We start from the raw sequence: 22,016 nt of genomic DNA, 5'->3' as shown, positions 1-22,016 counted from the left end.
GGTCGCGGGCTCTATCCCGGCCGCATTTAAACAAAATGCAAGCACGCTTGTGTACCACGCATTCTGTGCACGTTTAAAAAGCCCAGGTAATCAAAATTACTCTGGAGTTCCTTTCTGCGGCATCACCATGCCAACCTATATATACGCATCCAAGACAACTCCCGTCTCGACGCACTCATCCGCAAAACGACCAAGCTGGCGCTGGGACTCCATCTCTGCACTAGCACAGAGTTCCTCATGGCCGTGGGAAGTCACAACACTGTCACCGAGCTCATCGCCATCCACTGTCGCAGTCAGGAGCTACGCCTACAGCAAACAGAACAAGGTCGCAGCGTCTTACGTAGAGCAGGACTGCAACTGTCTGCCACGCACCCTGCAGATACACTACCACTCACTCCAGAAGCTAGATCCCTACTACATGTAGCACCTCTTCCACGTCATATGAACCCGGAAAATAACAAAGCCCGTAGGCAAGAACGAGTAGCATACTGCACGGTACTCCGCACGTAACCTGCGAGGCACGTACTACCATGTAGACGCCAGTGTACAGGAAAAGGGATCGGCCATTTCCGTAGTCGATCACCGCCTACACACATTACACACAGAGCTCGTGCCTACAACACACTCCACCACAGCCGAGCTACATGCAATCGTAGCAGCTATCCAGTGCCTTCTTCACTCGCCCACACGCACACCTATCATATTCACGGACTCCATGTCTGCATGCAGGAAACTTCTGCCGACGTACTCACAAATATCACGAAACACTTACAGCAATATCTTTATCGCCCTGTAGAGAAGAGAGTCTAGGTGGTGGTGGTAGAAATCATCTGGTTCCCTGGCCACGCAGGAATATTGGGGTATGAACGGAGCAAATCAACTTGCCTGCAAAACAGCAAACCGGGCTCCTGACGTTCCCCGGCCAGACCGAGACCAATCATTATCAACTCAGCCACACCTTAAGCCATATCGAGACACACGCCGAATTTTTGCACAACTAGATCCCAATATGACTAGCCGACGAGGCGTGCTCATCCGCCAGACATAAACCGGCACCCTCCCGACACCCGCCCGTTTGCGTCCTCTAAATGGCCTCCGCGCAGAAGGCCCACAGCTCTGCCGACACTGTGGAGGCTACCCTAATACTCCCCCACATTTTATGCCTCCCCACTCTACACCTTATAACCCCACTTCACATCCCTCACATCTAATCCCACTGCTGAGTGGCTGACCACCGCCACTTCGAACCAAGACCAACAGCGCCTTGCAGTCTTCATCGGCAACACGCTGAAGAATGCTGCAAGTGAGGCTTGAAGCACTGGACTGAGGGCCTCGACAACTTGCCTGCTTTTCCTACAATAAAGTCTCTCTCTCTCTCTGCGGCGTACCTTATAATCATTTCGTGCTTCTGGCACGTACACAATAACTCAGAACGTATTTTTTTTTATCCTGCTCTCGAGATTCTGGCAAGAGTGAACCCGTTAAGTTATGTCCCTTCGGAGAAATAAAACTGTTGCAAATATCTTCGCAGTTGTCTCTGGCATATATGTCCCCGATATTTTTTTCCTTTTCATTTCATTTTATTTCAGCATTCTTTTCTTTACAGCAGAAAAAGAACGCTAGGGAAAGAACAAAAAGCTGCAAAACAGCAGCTTGACTAGGTCCTTGCCCCTTCTCTTGGCAACAGGCACAGATTCATACATACATTCAGAGTACATATAATATGCATATACACACACTCATACCACAAAACTTCCTGTTAGTTTGTCAATGAGAGAGAGAAAAATAAAAATAAAAGAAGTGCGCACATATTCACCAATAGAAAAAAAGACAAGTACATTTATAGTATTTTTTTGAAACATTGTTCTTTGAACATTGTTACAACATTCATTCTTCAGAAACTTGCCATTGTAACTCGTACAGCCACTTATAAGGGTATAATTTAGTACAGCAACATGCTTTCGTACAAATGATACTCAAGAAATATAAGCAAAATACCGTTATATAAGTCATTTTGATGAAATTGCTCAACCGTTTGTGTCACCGGTTCCACGCAAATGCACCGTATTCTGAAAGTTGTGCTGTCAACGTTCGCTTAGAAATATCATTTAGGGTTATATCAACACTCTGTAAGGCGTTTAGTAACTTCGGTACGCGATATTCTAATCTAGTAAAGCCATTACTTGTTCTTGAAAACGGCAGTAGCCAAGCACACTTTTACCTCATATTGTACGGTACATGTGTGGGGAAAGTTAATTTGCTTATATCTAAGAAAAATGTGTTGTTGTATAGAAGACTGTTTTTGCACTTTAAAACAAGGTTTCTTCCGTACGAGTGCTGTACGGGAATCAGATTAAGGGAGCGAAATGGCCAGTGCAGCCAGAATACATACGATGAACATATGATGAAAGCATCTACTCTATTTGAGTTGAAATGTCTGCTACCCTTGAATGCCCCTGAATGTGCGTGTCAGAAGTTTATGCTATTAATGGATAGCCAGGTGTTCCGCAATGTGCTTAAGAAGAATCTGCTCCACATTTCACCTCGTTGCAATTTTTGTTCGGATAGCCTTAGTGTTGCTGCCGCATTGCTGTATATTGCGAGTCTCCCGATGGTGAAGCTGAGGCGACGTAGCGAGAAGTTGTGCAACATCAGGAAAACGTTGATGGCCTATCTAGTAGCAAGACTGCCACACGGCTATATTCATGACCATCTGAAAAACGAGCCCATTTTTTGTTAAGCCATCAGCATATTTGCTGTTTGTGTTGAGGGGTGTTATTTGAGTTAGAGCCCCGTTAACTCAAAGGTGTAAAAAAGAAAATATAGACGGGCCGATGGTACCAGAGTGTAAATATTGTACGTAAAAGCTAGAGCAAAGCTTTTATTTCAAGTTGCTGGCGGTTGAAGCGAATACAAGGAACGCAAAAAATAGAATAGGAATACCCGCATGCGGAAGCTAGCCTTGGACAGCGTAGGACAAACGTTGAAAGCCAGACACCGTTCTGAAAATTTTGAAGGCGAAAACTAGCAATCACAACGCCTGACTGTGCTGCCTTCCCTAAGTGCAAAAGCGGACCCAGTCGCGTTGAAATAGTCAAAAAGCCAGTCTCCGCGTGGAGAGTTGTGAGGATCAGTGGCCGCCGCCAAAACAAGCACGGGCGCTTGCTCAGACCGGACAGTCCGCTTGCGCGTCACCGCCGGCGCGTCGACCGATGACTGCGACAGGGTCGTCCCTGGAAGCAAGTAGTGTAGCGGCGGCTACAGTGGTGCGGCGGGTGCGGCGCCGAAATCGCGGCGGCGGGGCCTTTTCCCTACTTGGCCAAAACGCGCGTGCGCGTGGGCCGTCGCCAGCGAGAAGCAAGGCCGCGTACAGCGCAGCAGCGCAGCAGTCGACCGGGTGCGGGCCAATCACGGGGCTGCTCGCTGCATTCGGGCGCCGCTCGCCTTCGCCCCCCCTCAAGCGCAGGCGACCCAGCCAGGCCGGAATGGCGGACACAGCGCCGGCGGCTGCGATGCTTGGACTCAAGATGGGCGCTGCCCTGTTCTTCTGGATTGTCCTCGGTCTGCTGTGCTGCAGTCGAGCCGACGGCTACGCCGAGGTAGGCCCCGCACGTCTTATCGGCTCCAGATAAACCATATCGTTCCAATACCATTGTGCGCCGAGCGCATTCACAGCGACATGCCTGACGCACGCACGACCGACAGGCGAGAGGCTTCACGCGCAGGCGGCGCGCCGTGTTTCGGATCTCGCAGCGACAGGCCCGTGTTCAGGCTAACGGCGAGCCTTGCTTCAGCTATGGGGCGGCCGTTCTAAAGCGCGATGCTCGTTGGTGGGGCAATCCGTGACGGCACTTCCCGAGTAGTGCGGCTCCGCGTCGCAGGTGGTCCCCGCTCGATAACGTCGTCGCCAGGGCGGGGCGGCCGCCGACCGATCGCTTCTGCTGCTTCGCCGTGTGATCTGTGTGCCGCTCGACCCGAAGGGCCTAGGTTCTGGCTCAGGCTTTAGTCGCCTTTTTCTGTCGCCGACCTTGATTGGATGGTTGCAACCCGGAGCTGCAGGTGCCTCGGACCTTACGCGTTTACTGGCAACTTGCCCTCCCTCTTTTCTATTCTCTCTCTTTGGTGCCGTTTCGTCTCGTTATTGTTGTGCACCGATAAGCAGCAGAGCGGCATGCTCACAGGCTTTACAAACAAGCCGGAATAACGCCTGAGAGTGCTGGTGTAATCTCAGCAGCAAGTATTAGCGACCGAGTTTCGCTATTGAGTACCGTTTGTCAGTCGGGACAGGCAGGGGTTCCATCGAAACGCCGAGCTAGGACTAGTTTATAGCCGCACTCCGTGTAGTGCTCCGTTTATGTGCTCCCCAGCGTCATAAATCAAAGCGTCACATTCCAATTACAGGGAGCCTGAAAGTGGGCAGTACAATTGCCCTACTTAACAATGTATTATCATATACATTATGCGTCGCCCTACAGTGGGCGTAAGAACTAGTTGCTCGCTTAGGAAACACCTTCGCTCCGCTTTTCTGCATTGTTCAGAGGTGGAGCCGTAAAATTAACTTATTTGGCACTGTGATATATCTGTGGCAGAGGATGTTTTGGCACACTGCACACTTCAAATGAAAGTATTTCTGATTCTGATTCAAGCAGAAATCAAGACACTCTCGAAGTAGGCATTTTTTTTCATAAAATATTTGTCACCCACAAGAAGGTGGCAACCCAAGAAGAATACAACACATTCAACACATAAATCTTATTAAAATGTAATTTGAAGAAAATTGGTGTACTGACATTAGTTGTTAACCCCTTTAATGACTGTTATTTACATGGCCTTTTTTTTTTTTCTTGGGACACTTGTGCGCAAGGCGTATTGATCCTTAACGTGTGAACAAGTTTCATTAGTTAATGTGAGTAAACAAACTAGATATTTTTACACTGTACATAGAAAAATTTTTAACTGAGACCTGGAAAACAGCCTCTTGGCTACATTCCATACCTTATACCATGTAATCATTTTTAAGTGCATGCAGAAAAAATTGCCTTGAAACAAAAGTTGTACTAATAATTGGCCTGCCTTAACATAGTTTTATGTTACCCTTGGATGGCGCTATGGGAAAAAAATGAAAATTTTGTGAAATATCACAGCAGTAGTTACCTTGATAACTAGTTGGTCCTTCTAATTTGGGCCATGTAGAACCTGCTCATTTTTCAAATGTGGCATATTTTACATCATCATTATTTCTGATAATTACCTTTACATACTGAAGCTTTAGTCAGTGGCAATAAAAGCTGCTCATTGTAAAATAAGGATTCAAAAGAAGCAGCAAATCTTGCAGCGTTTCTTGAAGATTACAGTCATTTTTGTGTACTTATGGGGTAAATGCAGGACGAGCATAAGTTACTGGACAATTGCAGTTGTAGGACCCATCATGTCATGGTTCCTAGCTAGCCTCAAGATCCCAAGTCCTTGGTTTTCAAAGGGACTTGTTCAAAGACAAACCTGACTCTTCCTTGAACTTAGGCTGTGTTTGTGTATTCAAGACAAAGGGAGCAAAATTTTGTAAAGATTAATAATAATATTTATTTGCACATAACTGGACAACCATGGACGGAGTGCGAGGCTGTGCAGACAGGTGAAAAGCCTGTGTGCAAGTACACATCGCAGCAGGCCGTCCACAGTAAAATATTGTGCGGTTATCCCAACCGTACAGCTACTCAGTTCTGTCATTCAAGTGTAGTGTCGCTGTTTACATTAGCAGCACCCAGTGCCCGACAACTGTCTGACACTAAACTTGAAAGGGGATCTGACAATAACAATACCAGTACCCAGGTTGTGTCTATCACAAAGGAAAAATCTGCAACTCTAATTGCTTTGAATCAGGGAAATTGGTGCATAAAGCAGTTACGGTGAAGCGGTAAATGGTTTATCCGATCACGACATTATCACTGGGTGCATCATGCATCCATTTACTGAAAAGAAAACTACCATTAAGCGAATTCATTGCTACAATCGCACGAATTTTGAGATGATTAACTCGGAACTAAACACCTTCTCTGAAAGCTTCCTGGCTCAGTATTCATCACGCTCAATCGAATCAAACTGGCTGGCATCCAAAACCACCTTGACTCACCTTGTTGATAAGTATGTGCCAATCATCACCATCCGACATCATAAAAATTCACCTTGGTTCACACATCGTCTTCGTCGTCTTAATAATAAGAAAAAACTTTTGTACCGCCAAGCAATGACCACACGTCTCCTGTCATCATGGAACAAGTACAAAAATTGTGATAAAGAGTATCAGTCCCTGCTTAAAACAACCCGTCGTAATTTCTTCACTCACGACCTGTCTACTATGTTAACCAATAATTCTCATAGATTCTGGCGCATTATCAATCCGAGTTCCTATCCTGATATAGTACTAATTAATGCTGACGGACAACAAGTCACTGAAACTGAGTGTTCGCAGCTTCTAAACGATTCATTTTCATCAGTATTCACCAATGAAGGTATAACTTCTTCACCTATATTAGAGCCATTGCCTAACATTTCCATGCCAGAAATTGTCATCAGTGATTCGGGTATTCTTGCCCTGTTGAATAACCTCAAAACTACTACTAGCTCTGATCATCTTGGTTTCAATAACAGGGTACTTAAAACCGCTTCTTTAAACATTTTTCAAGTGTTATCAGCCATGTTTTCGCAATCATTATCATCTGGCATTATTCCTCATGACTGGCGAATAGCTAAAGTAATACCAATATTTAAATCAGGTGATCGCTCTGTCCCAAATAACTATCGTCCTATCTCATTAACTAGCAACATATGTAAACTTCTCGAGCACGTCATACACACACAAGTCATCAACTACCTAGAAGACCATGATATCATCTTCAAGTACCAGCACGGTTTTCGCAGGGGTTATTCATGCGACACTCAGCTCGCCGGATTTACTAACGATATATTTTCCGCATTTAACGAAGGATTCCAAGTTGACGCAGTGTTTCTTGACTTCTCTAAAGCTTTTGATCGCGTTCCTCATCACAGGCTTCTAATCAAATTAACACACTTAAACATTCACCCAAACGTTCTTGCATGGATTAAAGATTTTCTCTCCAACAGACAACAGTTTACCTGTGCTAATGGCTGTAACTCTTCTTCTGTTCCTTTAACATCTGGAGTCCCCCAGGGCAGCGTCCTCGGTCCCCTAATTTTCTTAATTTTCATTAATGATCTACCCAAATGTGTCTCATCTCGAATTCGATTATTCGCAGATGATTGTGTTATATATCGTAATATTAGTAATGACGCTGACCGACTTTCCTTACAAACTGATCTTGATGCTGTGACCGCTTGGTGCTCTTCGTGGTTAATGTCTTTAAATACATCTAAAACCAAGCTAATGTCATTTACCAACCATTCCACTCGACTTCCTACCACCTACTTTCTCAATAATGCTAGAGTAGAACTTGCGCCAACTTACAAGTATCTTGGCCTTCATCTTCAGTCTGACTTAACTTGGCATTACCATATTAACAGCGTCTTAGCATCAGCTAACCGAGCACTCGGTCTTCTTAAACGTAACCTCAAGCACGCACCTTCTCACTTAAAAAAACTTGCTTATATCACGCTGATCCGCCCAAAAATTGAATATGCTTCTGCCATATGGGATCCCGATCAAGCATACATAATCAACAACATTGAATCTTTGCAAAACCGTGCTGTTCGCTTCATCTTTTCCGATTATTCACGCTTCACCAGCGTCACATCGTTAAAACAACGTGCCGAGTTGGAATCACTATCACGTCGACGCCAGTTTGCTCACCTAACCTTATTTAATAAACTTTTATCACCATTCCACGCTTCTTCACGAAGACTTCTTTTCACCACCCCCTGCAGTTTTCGCGCGCCATGACCACGCTAACAAAGTAAAACACATAATGTGCCGCTCGTCGCTCTATGCAAAATCATTTATTCCTCGCACAATAATAGAATGGAATAACTTACCCTCACACATAGCTACTGAAGTTAGCCTACCATCTTTCCAAACTTTGTTGCAAGAAAACGGTTAGTGGTAGCAGATTAGATATTACTTATGCCTATATGCACATATTAACATATGTAAAATGTTCTTGTGTTTTCATGACTAAGTGCATTTACCCCTTGTTCATATCTATATATTTTATGTTCCTTGTGTGTATGTTTATTTTATGTAATTTTATTTCTTGTGTATACTTCATGTTTGTACCCCCCCCCCCCCCTATGTAATACCCCCATGTGAGGGCCCTTAGGGGTAATGTAAATTTTAAAAAAAATAAGTAGTATGCCAGAAGAAAGCAAAATTTTCAGCCTGGATCTGTGTGACCCCCCCCCCCCCCCCTGAAATTTTTTCCTTCTGTCATGCGCCGCTGACCAAAACAACCCCCTCAGTGCCGGAAGTCATTCTGGATTTTGTCTAGCATGTCTTTTTCACGTTCAAAGAGGCATTTCAGCGCAAACATTGCGATTTCACGGCAATGCCCATGCACCGGCAATCACATACCGCAAGAAGCTCCATCTGAGCACAAAATTTCCAGGGCGTTTTGATGGCGAGCGGGTTCTTTGCGGCATCTCGCAGAGGCTGTGGAATCTACGGAGCACGTGGATTTCAATTCCCAAAATTTATGGATATACATTCCCATAAACTTTTGATGCAAAAGGTGCACTGACATTTTCAAAGTAGTGCGTTAGCTTTTCAATTCCGGAACTTTGTAGGTTTAATGTTCTTATCAACATTTGACGCCAAAGGTGCATGACTTTTCTTAAGTTGTTCATCGGACCATACAATGAGACAAGCCAAATCAACACACTATCAGACTAGTTGACAAAGCACGCAGCAAGGTCTGATGAGACGAAGCGTTATGGTGGTTCATTTGTGCCGTCATGTCATAGGAAAGAATACCATTTTTTTTTCAACTGCGCCAAAGCATCCATGTCAGGACACTAATGCCAGCAAAGGTAACCACATTCTTATTTATTTTTCTACTTTGACTTCGATTCGCGAGCACACATTGAGTCACTTCAATTTTCTTGTTCTCGCTACGAGTGGGCTGCCAGAGCCAACCAGAGTGCATGCATTTTTCACGTGTTACCCCGACCACTGCGCGGCACACTTAGGTGCGCATTCGTTTTAATCGGGGTGAATAGATTTTTGCCTGGCAGAGTTTTGGATGCTTTCTGGCTAGCAGACGAGAAAAAGAAACAATGTTTGATTGCCGCCATCAATGTGGGGACTCAACAGATTGCAAGGCGGTCGCTTGAACGCAACCTCTTCAGAAAGCCTTGTCTCGCCGGTGTAGGTGGGCCAAGTGTCTCACGTTTTCTTCGATATTCCTTTGGTGGCCAACGTGCTTTCCTTCGCATTTTCTTTCTTTTTTTTTCATTTTGGTGCCCCCGCCTCACAAAAGAAAATAAGAAGCCATTGTTGCGGCACAGCGAATTGTCCCGTGGTGAAAGTTCGATATTGTTACTTCTGTTGCGGAAAGTAATGGGCCACGGTATGCTTCAGTTGCTGGATACTATTATTGCGATAGCAATTATAGAGACACTGCAGGCGAATTCGTGCTGTCGTCGTCGCCCTCATCTTCCATATAAAGTCCAAGGGCGATAACATTGTGGCCCTCGCGTACCGAAGTTACTAAACGCCTTACAGAGTGTTGATATAACCCTAAATGATATTTCTAAGCGAACGTTGACAGCACATTCAGCTGTCACAGTTCATGTTCACGCCTCATCATTCACTTTGCTTCAAGGTAGCAACGTCACCCTCCTGACCATCATGAAGTGGCCACTTATCGATGACAGGGCCCTTGTGGAGAACTCCCGTGGAAAAGCATCAACGGCAGGTGTTTGCCTCCTATTGTGACACAATGAAGACAGGTGCACGTGTCCGAGGGGTACGATGAGACCGGTGCACGACGTATCCGAGGGGCACGATGAAGACTGGTGCGCAACGTACCCGAGCAGCATGTGGAAGACCAGTGAAGGGCTGTAAAGGTGTTGAATGGTTAGGCATTTGTGATTGGCCAGTGGATTTCCTCAATGAGGGAAGGAAGGGTTATTTAAGGCCATCCTGGCCCCCGTGTTAATCGGAACCGCTTGGACTCAGATAAAGTTACAGCCATGTACCAATGAAGTGAACACATTCTTTTCAACTTTTCTTCATCCTCATGATGCCTGTCTTCATCGTCGTTTCCTGATTCTTATGGTGAACAGCCACCTCACCCGGTCAAGATTCGTATCACTGAGTTTCAGTGCAGGAAACGCGAAAGTCGGTGCCTGAATGCTTGACGTCGCTGAGAAAGCGATCCCGGCGTGAGACTGCTCAAAAACTTCCAGCATCAAGCTTGCCAAGACAACAACTTAGCAAAACCTAGCATAACCTAGAAACAACTTAGCCAAGCCTACCATAACCTCGCAAAACCCAGAAACGACTTAGCCAAGCCTAACAACAACTTAGCAAGATCTAGCATAACCTCGCAAAACCTACAAAGAACTTAGGCAAGTCATGTAAAAGCTAGGTGATCACAAGCTCCACTGTTGACTCCAGCCTTACACTTCTAGTGCAAGCTGTGCACATTTTTTAAATCTAATAGTGCATCCTGTCTGATTTACCTACAGCTTACTGGTGGTAGTGGTAGAACATTATGAACTGGCATAGTAACTTGACATGCTATCAACCACCATTTCTTTTCCTTGCATTTGAACTTCCAAAGTGATAGACTACGAGGGAGTTTTCATAAAAATGGTCGAGAAAATGTTGGAGAAATCGGTGTGTTTGAAAGTGCTAGCGTAATGGTCACCCGGATGGTCCCTCATTCATATCATTTGACAGCTATGGTCGCCATTTTGACTTACTGTATTTAGTGAAACCTCCATGTTCTTGATCAGAAACCAAGCTGTAGAATTTAAAAATATTATTTTAGAGATGGCAGAGTATTTTAGGAAAAGTTCAGTGAAATGACGTTTCTTTTTTCACATATGTAATGGCTACTGCAAAGAATATAATTTTTATTCGCTCTTTTCAAGAAAAACTTGATATTCGTAATTTACTGAACTCTTAACATTAGGTATTTAATTCTGACTGCTTTGTTTGTAGAAACAACTTGTTCGGAGAAAGGTTAGGTGGTGTGTTACATAATAGGCAGTCATTTTCTCTGTCCCTTTTCATTGCAAGTTTCATTGTAACACACCTTTTTATACATAATCTGGTCAGAGTCTAGTCACATATTAATGTCAAAGACATTCATGCGAGGCATTCATGTGCATAAAAGTTTCCCCTTTTCAATTCAGTAATAACTAACTTGCCATTATACAAGTACAGTGAACTCTCACTTGAGTGAACTTCAAGGGACCGAAGGAAATAGTTCACTTAACTGAAAGTTCACTAAACTGAATATTCACTAGACCAACATAAGACATGGCATACAGAGTCAAAAGTTTGAAGTGCAATTCATGGAGCAAAACACATGACATCCATAGTGTTAGAAATGTGTGAAATGGAATTTGTACTTATCAACAAGTACAAGGTTCATAACAGTTATAATGCTGCCTTTCTCACTTAGAAAAAAAAAATCTGTAATCTTCTTCTGCACTTGTACTTTTAAAGCACAGGAAGTAACAAAACTGTTACTTCCTCTGTAACAACAAAGTAACAACAAAACTAGCTTGCTGTTGGAACACAAAGTCTCTCAACTTTCCAGTGTACCCTACAACCTCCGCTAGAGTTATAGGGCTTGAAACTGGCTCAGCAGTTGCCTCTTCTTCATCTCTTCTTTGTCTTCTTCGCCTCTTTTTCGAAAGAGACGATGACCATGCCACGACTAGCCGGTCGGAAAAAAACACACACCACGTGGTTTGTGGTGTGACAGATCGCCGCTTTGTTCTGGCGGCGTTGTAAGCCAGCGATGTTACTAGGTTAATGGCCTCCGAGATTAAATGCTTGCTCGTTTTGCGTGGGCGATCTCGGAGGCCCTGCCTCATTGCCGTTCGTTTTCCATGCCGCCATTTTGCCCCAGGGGCGCTGTAGTGCTAGCGACGTTACATTGCCGCTGGAGCGGCGGTTTGATGAAGGCAGGCATCGGTTCTGATCGTAAAAATAAGCCTTGGTCCTCTGAGCGAGTTTGTTAAACTGAAATATTGACTGTTCCGAAATTGCATAGAATCTATAAGAAAACTGCCAGGGATTTTTAAAAAGTTCGTTATTCTGAAATATTCGATAAACTGATGTTCGTACAACTGAGGGTTTACTGTATTGTGGAAGTTGTGGGTTTGGATCCCACTGGCGGCAAGTTGTTTCTTGGTCCAATTTCATTTCCCTTGAGCTTATAATTTCTACACTTCATCATTTTCTACACTTCAACAAAAATCAGCCCCTTGGTTTCCTCTAGTCTTGTTCATACGTCAACAGAACATGATTGCTTGAATATATTTTGTTTTCATGATCTTTATAAATTTTTTTTTTTTTTTTTGCCTCTCAAAGCCACTTTTCTTGTTGCTGAGTCTATAATCTATGCAGCTTGTGGTAATGATTGATCTTTGTGTGTTTTCTCCAAAACTGTAAAGTTGTTTGAATAGCTTATATACATTTTTGTGGCATACTGCATGAAAATGCTGCTTTCTTGCCTATGCAGACTTCTTGCATATTTAACGCTAATTGTATGCCTTAAGTATTGTAGCTGAAATTAGGAATGAATATCAACTTGAATTTTTTAGAAAGCTACAGTACAGAATCCCTGCCCTCAGAACCCATCTTCAGAGAGTGTTTGCTATTGTTTTCTTTTTTATATATAAACATTCATTACATTTGAAAGACATGAATCTCTGAAGAGCGTAGGCGCAAACTTCTGTTAAAATGTGACAATTTGAAATTCTCGTGAGACTGAAGAAAACCTGAAAAGACACTAGTGTTGCAAGATCGCTCAGCAACATTTTTCATTCTGTTTGGCGGAATAATTCAGCGACCGCAGCAAGGCGTGCACATGTCTGCTACTTTGTGTTGCGGTGTAAAATTAGCAGGTACTGAATCTTTAGCCAAAAAGGCAACAAATATAACCAAACTTGTGACTTCTTCGACCATTTCAACTCACTTAGGTACATTATTGTACTGTTTAACATCTACCGTTAATATTGTTTGGGCCCGATTTTTTTTACAAGTAAAATTAAGATGACAATACAGTGAGAATTTAATTTGTTTAGATTTATGCAGTCCTTAAGTTCACAGCTATTTTTGAAAGATAAACTATTTAGCATTCAACAATCTTTCATTGCAAAACATTTAGACTGATGGTCACTTCAGACTAATGTTTGTCGTGGGTACCATTTTTGTGGTTATTTACAGGGCGAGTGTAAATACTATTTATAAGAATGAACTTTCCCCAATTTACTGTAAACAAGTTAAACAAGTGCATCATATCTGCAAATAAATTTGCCTTAGTGAGTGACATTATAGTAACCGTATGTCTTTGAATTGGTTTGTACCTTTCAAGCAGAGCTGGTAGTTTTATAATTGACTGAGGATATGTACTTTTTTGTAATCTGTTGGCTTTATGTTGAATTTTATCAGGCATGCAGCACTTCACAACAGGCTATTTAAGTATGTTTAGCTCTCTTGAGTAATTGACCAGGCTGATTTTTTTGAAAACATCTTCTTACAAACTTGCATTATTTCTGAGCCTGCTAATCTAAATTGAATAACTCTAAGTTTATTCTAGGCTTCAACATTCCAGTCCCTCAAGTCGTACATATTTTTCAAGCAAGTACTGGAGACACCTCCTTAGATAAAACATCTATTGGGATAAAATCATTGAATTGCATGTTCTCTTGCAAAATATTGCCAACATTTGATTGATGGAGAGGACTCACTGATTATTCGAGAAAAATACGCTTTAAAACTGAATGTTTCTTTCTAAGTTCTTGTGCCCAAACCTTGGTAGCAATGAAGCATCATGTCCTGAAGCTGTCATCATTTAAAGAAGTTGAATTTCGCATCTCAATTTTGTTTTTACCGCGTTCAAGTTACTACGTCAGAATTGACCAAGTGTAGCTAGACTTGTAAATTCTGAATGAATTATTGAAGTTTGTCACAGTGAATGCACGAGTCACAGCATGTGTGTCTCAGTATGCACGTTCATACAGCAGAATAATACTCTGCGCAAGAGCATAAAAACTACCATGCTGCACATTGGTGTGCTCTTCCGTAGAGCATGGCAGGAGGCTAAGTAGACTGAATCACAATTGCAGCTTCCGCTTTCCTGTAACCAGGCTGATGTGGTTCTGAAATGTCCACTGAAAAATAAACAGTGACATTTGAAGAAAGCTTAAACTACTGCATCGTTATCAAGTTGAGTTGTGACCTTCCCATATCAGTCTGAGCTGCACTTTTGGTAGTGCACAGCTGTGCTCTGAACAAGTGTTCGTTGCATGTCTCTTGTCAGGCATCAGCGTCAGCAGCAGCATCTGGTTCAAGTGTAGAGCCGGATGTGGGCCACTTTCAGCCAATGGTGGCTCTGCTGTGTGGCCACGGGCGACTCAGCAACCAGTACCTGAGTGAAAACCAGCGCTGGGTCTCGGATCCTGACCCTAAAGCAGTCTGCACCCGAGAGAAGCTCAGCATCCTCGAGTACTGCCGAAAGGTGGGTGAGCTGATACCATGAGGAACGGCTTAAGGCCTGGCAGCTATGATGAAACAAGGAATGGATGATGTTCAGTAATGGGAAGCATTTGGCTCTTGGAAGAAAGAAACGTGGGGAAGGCTCTGCATTGGTGGTGCCATAGCTCAGCCATATTAGTAGAACAGATCAGGAAGTAATACACAGGCATTATACTTTTATTAAGCATTCTACTGCATATCTTATCACTGCGACAAAAGTTCTGCGTAGGTTTTGAGATTAGTGTTCCATTGTTGCAACAGCATGTCATGCGATAATGCTGAAGGCTGTGCTTTTGGTGCACTGCAATGTCGCTGCTCATTGTTTGACCAGTGGAACATGCAGCTTTCAAGCTTAGACTCGCAGAAAAAGTCAAATTTGGTCAGTTGCATTTACATAATCAAAGGCATGGTTGGTTAAAATTCTACTCAAAAACACTTGACTAGATGACGGCCTCTTGAAGCATGGGTGAAACATGTTCTGGACACCATCTGTGGTGCTGATGCTCATCTGCAGGTTCTGCTCAATGGGTGGTAGATAAGAAAAACAGTTGAGTTAAATACGAGACTCATGGCCATAAATAACCTAAGTTGTTTATTAAGTTGGGAGGTTGTTCATATATCTTAATGACTTTGTGTTGGTTTATTTCACTTGGAGAAGGGCCTCTGTGCCACCGCAAAGGCATTTGCCACTTACCATCTTTGGCATAGCTGCATGGTCATCTGAATGCATGTCCAATTGTTTTCATTTCCACAGTTTCAGCATTGCGTTCGCAGTATATACAATGCTGCATGAATACACAAAAAGCTTGGAAAGACTTGACCAGGTCTGTACCCTGTCGTGCAAATATTTGTTATGAAAAGAAGCTTGTCTGAAAAAGCACGGCTACATTTCTGCATGCCATACTGTGTTACTAAACGTCCAGTTTGGTACTCATCAAGAAATAAATTTCACAGTATGTTCTTATAACTGTAGCATTGATAAATTTTGATATTAGTATATCTTAGCAGTACAAGTATTAGCATTAAGAAAAATGTAGCCAAATAATACTTTGAATCAAGAAAGAGAAGTAAGGCACCAAAATATGAAACATTATTGGGAATGAAAATATGCATAGATAATGTACTCGAACTGATTAATGCACTTGATAGCACACTAAATTTAATGACTGGTGTGAATGGTGGGAACTATAGATGATTGTCACATCTTTTGTAGTAAATGCAGGTTCCTTCTGTTACACACTTGAGCTCTCTTATGAAGTAAAATCCAACTATGGAAGTTTACATATTGTGAAATCTGATAAAACGTTGAATTTTTAAGCAGCTTGTGGGCATAGCCAGTAAAACCATACGACAATGTGTTGTGTTGTTCACATATACAACTTATACAACTATTGTACAGGCTTGAAATCCGAATACCAGGCTTTTTGTTACAGCGTTGTGGAGACATTTGGGCCTTTCTTAAATTCTGTGGTTTGTAGACTTGCAGTTGACTGTCATATTATTATCCTCAGTGACTTATACCACGTAATTAGTCTGTTAATTTGTGGAGGTTAAAAGCCAACTGCAACTAAATTTCGGGCCATTCAAGAAGCCTAATTTCATATAGCGTAGATAAAAAGCAGGACCTGAGCAAAATATTTTTGTCCGAAATACAAGTGGATGCATCACAAAAAGTATCACAAAAGTAGACGTTTGTGATACCAAAATTGTACAAAAGAAAGAAAGTCACAGGCGTTCGCTGCACACGCAGCACAGTCACAGCATAAGCTGGAGGAGCAGCTACATAGCTCCATTTTGACTTAACATCATTATACGCCAGTCAGCAAGTGCGCATGTTGTATGCTTAGGGGATTTTTAGTGGTAGCTAACAAGAAAACTACACAATTACTAGCTTTGCTAAGATTGGCTCAGCACTATGTGCTACTCATTTGTTACCAGTTCAGCCAAAGTGAGGCCTCAAACTAGGATTCAACCTCTCAGGTGTACCCCAAGCGGGACATCCGCAACATAGTGGAGTCGAGCCGCTACTACCGCCTTGACGGCTGGTGCAAGGCCGGCCAGCACTGCTCCAGTGGCGAGGGCAGCGTGCACTGGGTGAAGCCCTACAGGTGCCTCGAAGGCGACTTCCAGAGTGATGCCCTGCTGGTGCCCGAGCACTGCCTCTTCGACCACATACACAACCAGAGTGTGTGCCAGAGCTTTGACGAGTGGAACCGCACGGCAGCGCAGAGCTGCCGCGGACGCGCCATGCGCCTGCGCAGCTTCGCCATGCTGCTGCCCTGCGGCGTTGACATCTTCTCTGGGGTCGAATTTGTCTGCTGCCCACCTGCCTCATCGCCATCGTCCGACAGGGACTCGCAAGGTGTGTGTGCTCAAGTGTGTCACTGCTGTTTCACAATGTTTTCAGTAAGGGAAACTTAGGCACTCAATATTGAGTAACGACCATGTAAAGCAGACAGTGAAGCCAGGGAAAGTTTAGAGTAAGTGAATTACTTTATTATTATAGTTTTTATGCAACCATAGAATAATTATAAATAAAGGTTAAACTTGCGGTACATTTCACACTCTTATTAAGGATTAAAACTAAATTCTAGAGTTCTACGCGCCGAAATCATTATCTTATTATGGAGCATGCTGTAGTGGGGAACTCCAAATTAATTTTGAACACCTGAGGTGCTTAGAAGCGCACCCAATCACATGCATTGTTGCATTTCACCCCTATCAAAATGCAGCTGCCGCAGCTGGGATTTGATCCTACAACCGTGTGTTTAGCAGCATTACGCGATAGCCACTAAACCACCGCAGCGGGTTGTCTTATTAAGTATAACGAAAAATGAAAGAGGCACAAAAGGGAACGTTTGCTACTGGTGGGAGGCAAACCTGCAACCTGTATGTGACAAAGACTGTAGCTTGCTGTAATTGAGCTACAGCTTCTACTGTTCCTCTGTCCATTTTCTTGGCCATTCGTGCACAATTGAGGCAAATAGCTTGGAGACTACAGATGCCACATAAAGTGAAAAGAAAAAGGGTATTTTTCACAGCCCGAGCATGCGCATTGAAATCAAGAGGTTCAACTGGCACGTTCATGTTCTAGAGATTAAATGCACTATCACAATTCTACATTGCATGGCTGTGCTGGAAGAAATTGTGAATTATTGCTGCTGTCGTGGTCTTTAAACTTTTGTGTCACATGAGTTTTATAACCTTGTCTTGGAAGTATTCACTTAAATGCAAAATTCTGTATTTACAATCAACGAACTGGGGAAAAGAAATGTTTTCTTTAAGGGAATTTTGAAGCTGTAAAAAAGAACATTTAAAAGAAAAGTAAATAAAATTCAGATATAGAATGTGAGTTTTATTGCATTTTGTTTGGTCAGCAGCCAAGAAAGGTTGTTGTTATTTTTGCCCATTCTTGCACTTAAGTTCAATTAAAGTTGTTAAATTTATGTTTGCTTTTTAATTTTGTTTTCGGTTCTCCATTGTACAGCATGATGCACCTAGTCGACTCCCAATATAATATACAGTCAAATCTCATTACAGTGAAACCTCGTTAAACCGTAGTTGGTCGGAGCTCGAGAAAGGTACGTACTAAACGGTAGTACTGTTTAACCGAATAGCATGAGATCGCCCACTTACCTGTCGAAAACGGAACTCGGACAGAGTGCGATGAAAGGGGAAAAAACATGCAGTATTTATTCACTTCGCGCGACAAAAGCGTTATTTTCGTTTGATGTCGCGGCGGCCTAGCACGCCGACGACAGCGGCCTCAAACTTACTGAGGCTGCGTGCCCGCTTTTCAGCCAGCCCCCTCTTCTCGGCAAACACTCGCATGGCAGATTCCTCGTTGGCGTTACGTATTCACCGTGCACATGCGCAGTAGTGCTGCAGAAGTCCCGGGGGCGCCTTTTTCATTACGGGTGCCGGAGTTTGGAATAATTTTCATTTGGAATAGTTACGTTATCGCGCCCCTATTGTCGTCGCGACGACTGCATTCATGAGGCTGACGCAACGCGCAGCTTATGCCACTGTCGGGCCTGAATCGCCCGTGCTATCGCTTTCCGTGTCGTCCTCGTCACTGTCGCTAGTCGACACTTCGGCAACAACAGAGGCAACGATGGCGAAAAGTCGAACCTCGTAGCCGACATATCTTCGCGGTCGCAGCAGCGCTGCCGAGCAACTTCTTCGCATTCCAAATGCCACACACTGTAGTCAACAGCAGATCCCTGTTGCGTGTCAGCGGCCACTTCTTCGTGTCACGTTCGATAGCACGGACGATGTCTAATTTTTCTTCTATGCTGAGCACCCGGCGTCTTTTTTATCCAAGCTTCGGAACGACGCGAGTCCTCGCTTGCACGACGCCATAAGCTCTCTGGCACCGTGTCGAAATGATGTTGATGTTGATGTGGCTTCACGCGCAAACGCACAGGGCGCTTGGAGGCCGTTGTTCCGATCTCTGAGGCGTGTTGTTCTGCCGGGCCGCCCGATGGAGACGGCGCAGCGCCGAGTTTGCGCGACGAAAAGTTCAAACGCTACGTTTTAACCGATGCGTACGCAGTAAGCTGGTACGGTTTATGCGGATACGAAACACATTATGTTCAATGGCCGCTGAGTCGGGGATTTGACTTTACTACTTTTAAAACGAAACTACTGTTTAAGCGGGTACGGTTTAACGAGGTTTTACTGTACTATGAACCCCACATTAATGAATTTATTGAATTTATGAATATTTTAAAAATTCCCGCCAGATTGCCTATATTTTCAATGTAAAAATATTTCAGAACTACAAATTTCAATACAGTGCATATTTCAGAATAACAAACGTAGTTTATTTTCCCCTTTATAACTGAGGGACACCAGGGTTACGAATTTGGCTAAAAGTAACAGCGCCACAAATCTCGCGTGAAACAGAAACCGAGTGCAATAGCTATCATCATCACCATGTTGAGTCCCAACTGCTTCACCACAAATTTCACCAAGAACTTCAAGACAAAGGTTTGGTGATGTTCGTGCAAGATCCAACAATGAAGTCAAAGCCAAGCAACTACGAAAGCAACTGCTTTTGCCAAGAAGCAAAAGCAGTTTTCGCTGCAGGACAAATTAGATGTATTGCAGGAAATCGACGCAGGGAAAAAGCAAATCGACATGTGCAGACAGCGTGGCATTGCCCCACTGACGGTCATGACCATTTTGAAAGACCGAGACAAGATTGTCAAGCTTCACCGGGAATCGCAACTCGCTCGTATGAGGAAGTGGCTGCCACTGGGAAACATTCAATATGTGGACCAAGCTGTTCTCACATGGTTCAAAGATGCCAGACTGCAAAACGTTCCTATGTCTAGCCCAATGCTCCAAGAAAAAAAAAAAAGCCCCCAAATTTGCTGATGCACTTGAAATAACAGGGTTCGACGCCAGTGTGGTTTGGCTTTTTCATTTCCGCCAAAGGATCGGAATAACTTGACAGCTAGTCTCGGTCAAGCGAAAGGCTGCTGACAGAGAAGGTGCGGATTCCTGGCGCAGTGATCGTACTCTGAAGACGATATTTTCAACGCGGATGAGACCACATGGTTTTATCAGCTCCTGCCAGACCGGGCGATGCACTTCAATGTGCAGCAGCAATGTGCAGCAGTGTAAAGGAGGGAATAGGTCGCATCTTTGCGTGACAGTCCTGCTCTGCTGCAATGCAACAAGCACGAAGAAAATTAAACTGCTCGTCGTTGGCAAGTACTCGAAGCCTCGCTGCATGAAAAACGTCATGTCCTTACCGTATGACTACCATGCCAACAAAAAAGCCTGGATAACCAGAGAAGTCTTTTCCGAGTGGCTCATAAAACTCGACGACCAAATGAGGAGGGATGACTGAAGAATTCTACTGGTTGTGGACAACTGCTCTGCTCACATTGTGAATGTTCGCTAGACATACGTTCGCTTGGAGTTTCTACTGCCAAACAACACGTCCTTGCTGTAGCCCCTGGACCAAGGCATTATAAAGAGTATGAAAGCAGAATTTCGTAAGCACCTTGTGCAGCAGTTGACTATCAACCTTTGCCTAAAGCAGCCAAATGCAATCACTACTCGTCAGGCAGCGGGAATGCTAGCAGGAGCTTGGTGGAACTTGGAGGCGTCCACCATTAGCAACTGTTGGCGAAAAGCAGGGCTTGTTAGTGCGCCTGTGCAGCTTGAAGATGACCTGGAGGCGACCGACAACAGCCCAGGAGACCTGTGGACCGAGGTTGCGGAACTGCTGCATGCCGTCTCTTCCTTCGACGACTAAATGGAGAGTGACAGCGCAGCACTAACGGCAGCGAACCTGATGACCGAATAGATTGTTAACTGCATTCACGACGTCTCCATTGATGATGACGACCCGAAGGAAGACGACTGTGGGTCACGGAACACAGAATATGAAATTGTGTCGAACATTGATGTTTTAGTGCACATGAACGAAGTCCGCACTTTTATCGCTCGATGCAGTGATGTAACCGATTGTGCAAAGTGGAAGAAGTAGACGCACTCCTAATCGGTCGTGCATGCTGCACGCGCCTGAAGAAAATCACTGATTTCTTAAAATGAAGCAGCTTTGAAGGGAGTGAAACATTTTTGAGAGTATGCTTGTCTGCACACGCGTCTACTGCCAAGGTACGTCATTTTCATTCCTAGGTTTGACCACTGGCTTATAATCGCAAGTTTTTCATTACAACAGTATTTCAATATAACGAACGATTTTTGGCGGTCCCAGGGTATTTGTTATATTGAGATTTTGCTGTAGTGATTAATGGATATAATGAATTTGGATGGCCAAGCTTTATGTTATTGGGCCAACCTACGGCAATCATGAAACAGACAGTATAAGATCCAATGCAATATAATATAGCAAAGCGAATATTTGCTCACTCACAGTTCAAGACATGTTTCGAGAGAGAGAGAGAGAGAGAGAGCCATTCTGGAGAGGCACTGCCGAATCATGGAAGTCAAGCGAAATCTCAGAAAGTGATCGTATCACTGACCAATGCGCGCCGCATTTTATTGCATGAATCACGGGAAGTGGTGTTCGTACTGGTAGCTTTGTCGTCGCTTACCATTGAACACGTCTAGCAAAGCATAGCTCCAGCATATGATGCTCATTACCACGATACGCCTTCAATATTCAGCAACTGCAATTACACCTCTTTTATGTTTTTTTTAAATAAATTAACATTTGCAGTCGGGATGTGCAAATATCAAAATTTTCGAATACGAATGGAATATGAACATTTAGCGTCGAATATCGAATAATTATATGCTCATGCATTTATTAGGAAACTGGTTTAACATGTTCAAACATTGCAAC

General features: G+C 43.7%; 1 protein-coding gene across 1 annotated transcript in view; it reads left to right on the top strand.

The window, feature by feature from the left end:
• The first annotated feature begins 3,197 nt into the window (after positions 1-3,197).
• Positions 3,198-22,016, top strand: part of Appl (amyloid-beta-like protein) — a 39,947-nt gene continuing 21,128 nt past the window's right edge. The window contains exons 1-3 of the mRNA XM_075691705.1: positions 3,198-3,599; positions 14,475-14,672; positions 16,670-17,051. Coding sequence (XP_075547820.1) covers positions 3,213-3,599; positions 14,475-14,672; positions 16,670-17,051 — 967 coding nt within the window. The 5' untranslated portion in view covers positions 3,198-3,212. The remainder of the gene's footprint in view (positions 3,600-14,474; positions 14,673-16,669; positions 17,052-22,016) is intronic.

This window comes from Dermacentor variabilis, chromosome 5, assembly GCF_050947875.1.
Source record: "Dermacentor variabilis isolate Ectoservices chromosome 5, ASM5094787v1, whole genome shotgun sequence".
Classification (NCBI taxonomy): domain Eukaryota; kingdom Metazoa; phylum Arthropoda; class Arachnida; order Ixodida; family Ixodidae; genus Dermacentor; species Dermacentor variabilis.
This window is presented reverse-complemented; position numbering and strand designations above follow the sequence as displayed.